Source organism: Ranitomeya variabilis, chromosome 1 (genome assembly GCF_051348905.1).
Source record: "Ranitomeya variabilis isolate aRanVar5 chromosome 1, aRanVar5.hap1, whole genome shotgun sequence".
NCBI classification, from domain to species: domain Eukaryota; kingdom Metazoa; phylum Chordata; class Amphibia; order Anura; family Dendrobatidae; genus Ranitomeya; species Ranitomeya variabilis.
In genome coordinates, this window is record NC_135232.1 from 623,083,389 (window position 1) to 623,086,318 (window position 2,930).

The window sequence follows — 2,930 nt, forward strand, 5'->3', positions numbered from 1 at the left end:
GGATGCGGAAAAATCTGTTCTAATGAAGGGTTTATCATTTTCACCAATGAACCCCTTGGACAAGTTTACACTGGTCAAGGACCTTTATTTATTTTGCCGTAAAATGACGTTCAAATTATTATATCATAAACCTTCTGTAGTTGACTCACTTCCAGATGATGAAAGACAAACGTTCCGAGATCTTTTAGAACTCCTGCAAGAAAATGAGAATGGATCCGATCAGACAAGATTCACCAGAAGATCTCCATCACAGGTAACGCCAGCACTTTCATTATTTCCTGCAGTTCAAATATTTTTTGATAATGTTTGCAGAGACGTGGAGGGCCTTAGACTCGATTCTACGAGACATGCCAACTTAACGATTGGGGAGAAAAAAGCCCTTTGGAATTTACGCAACAATAACGAATTTCTCATACGAGAAGCAGACAAAGGGGGAAATGTGGTCCTCTGGCCCCATGACATGTACATTATGGAAGCCCTACGGCAATTGAATAACATCAATAATTATCATGTTCTTCCCTCAGACTCTACTTGGGTCTTTAAGGAGAAATTGGACTCTCTTATACAGGGAGCAATGAGGGAGGGGACTCTTAATAAGAGGGAAGCAGACTTTCTTCTTACTAAGTATCCTGTAGTTCCAACTTTCTATATTATGCCGAAGGTACACAAATCGCTGACTTTGCCCCCAGGAAGACCAATAGTCTCCGGTATAGGGGGGATCATGGAGAGACCATGTATCTATCTGGATCACTTTCTCCAACCTTTGGCCCTACAGCTTGATTCGTACATAAGAGACTCAACACAGCTGATGATACATCTGGAAGATTTAGAGATACCTGATAACACGCTGTTGGTTGGTCTGGATGTTGAGTCTCTTTATACGAGTATAGCACATAATTTGGGCGTACAAGCAGTCTCCTATTTCTTGGAAAAATACCATCATAATGATAGGCACAATAGATTTTTGCTGGAGCTTCTTCATTTTATTCTTGACAAAAACTATTTTACATTCGACAGGAAATATTACAGGCAAATCTCTGGCACCGCTATGGGGGCGCGTTGTGCGCCCTCATATGCGAATCTGTTTTTGGGATGGTGGGAGGAGACTGTGGTTTTTCAACAAGTTGGGTTCTCGCAAAATGTAGCCACCTGGCGGCGATATATAGACGATGTGATATTTCTATGGACAGGATCGCTAACTGATTGTGAGAACTTCATTGCGAATTTGAATCATAATATGTTCAATATTAGACTCACTTCCACTATCTCCCCATGTTCTATAGACTTTCTGGACATCAAATTGATTGTAAAGGATAATCGTGTCTCCTCATGTCTGTACCGTAAACCCACGGCAACAAACAATCTCCTACACTACTCCAGTTTTCATCCTGCTCATTTGAAAAACGGGATACCAAAAGGTCAGTTTTTGAGATTACGTAGAAATTGTAGTTCAACAGAAGACTTTCAGAAACTGGCAGGGGATTTAACCACCCGCTTTTCAAATAGGCAATATCCACGGAAAATAGTGTCGGGGGCTTATAAAGAAGCAAGAAAAAGAGACAGACTCAGCCTCTTTAACCAACAGGTGCGTAGCTCGGAACAACCTCTTTCCTTAATTACCACGTACAATAACCAGTGGTCAGATGTTTATAAGATACTGAACAAAAATTGGAACATTTTATTTTCTGAATCAAGACTTATCCCGCACATTACGTCGACCCCCAGGATGGTGGCCAGGCGAGCCAGCAACCTAAAGGACCATTTGTGCCATAGCCATTATCAACGTCCTACAACTAGACTTGGCACTGGCAATAGGATTTTGGGCACATTCCCTTGTGGTGATTGTACCGTCTGCCAATACATGGTTGCACGGCGAGAAGTCTGGATAGATACTCTATCGTTCCCTATTAAATCTAATTGTTACTTTAATTGCAGGTCTAGTAATTTGGTTTACTTGCTACTTTGTGATTGCCCTAAGTTATATGTGGGCCAAACGACTCAACAACTAAGGAAGAGGTGCCAACAACACATCTCGAATATCAACATGGCCAGACAGGATCTTGTAAAAGGAAAAAACTAACCTCTGTGGCCACGCATTTTTTGAATATCCATGGTGGCAGCACAAGAGGCTTGAGAGTGATGGGGTTGGAGGCGGTTAAAGTGACTATCAGAGGAGGCAACTACACTCATCAATTACTAAAATGTGAATCCAAGTGGATATACAAACTTCAAAGCCTTGCCCCAAGAGGATTAAACGAGGAGCTCCTCTTTACGGGGTTTTACAAACAATTATAACGTCTGGGTTTGTTTCGCTGTGCCCCCTTCTATTTGTTTTCTTTTTCTTTTTCCTCTAGGTCGCAGGACCAATGTTTCTGGGAAAAACCAATGCATTGTTTCCTGGTATAATGGTTATATGTGGAGATCTTATGCTAGATGTGTCTTTGAGGTAGAGTTCTTATGTGGAGGATGCATTGTGCTGTATCGCTGCTATCCTCCTGACGCTATTTGCTACTCTTTCTATGCAGACAGTAGCATTTATATGGCTGCCCTCCTGGGATATGCTGCACACAGGTTGGTGCGTCTGCGTGAGTGAGCTCCTCACGACAGCGCATCACCTGGGTGTTGCATCGGCTCTCAGGACGCCAACAGGCTAGTAGGCGCTTGCGCAGAAAAGATGGGAGATCTTCTGGTTGCCAGGGACGCATGACAACAGACCTGGCTTCCGTGACATGCGCAGTAGCGCCTTTGGCAGGCTATGGCTGGCAGATCTTGCGGACCGGCTGTTTAATAGAACAGTGGAAGTTGTTCCACTCTAGGAGGTGCCTATGTGGTGATACAGTTTTTCCCCCCCCCCCCCAAAATCGTATATTGATGTTTGGTTCTTTCATGAGGATAAGGGAATGGGTATTTTGGCTATCGTTGCGTTGTCC

General features: G+C 43.2%; 1 protein-coding gene across 1 annotated transcript; it reads left to right on the plus strand.

Moving 5' to 3' along the window:
- The first annotated feature begins 374 nt into the window (after nt 1-374).
- LOC143812038 (uncharacterized) lies at nt 375-1,664 on the plus strand. The gene is made up of 2 exons (XM_077293274.1): nt 375-1,418; nt 1,507-1,664. The coding sequence occupies exons 1-2, from the start codon at nt 461-463 to the stop codon at nt 1,524-1,526; spliced, it is 978 nt and encodes a 325-aa protein (XP_077149389.1). The 5' UTR covers nt 375-460; the 3' UTR covers nt 1,527-1,664.
- Nucleotides 1,665-2,930: the final 1,266 nt, after the last annotated feature.

Coding starts and splice junctions, on each gene's coding strand:
- LOC143812038 (XM_077293274.1), top strand. CDS start 461: ATGTACATTATGGAAGCCCTACGGCAATTGAATAACATCAATAATTAT. Junction 1,419..1,506: donor GAAAAACGGGATACCAAAAG/GTCAGTTTTTGA, acceptor CTTTTCAAATAG/GCAATATCCACGGAAAATAG.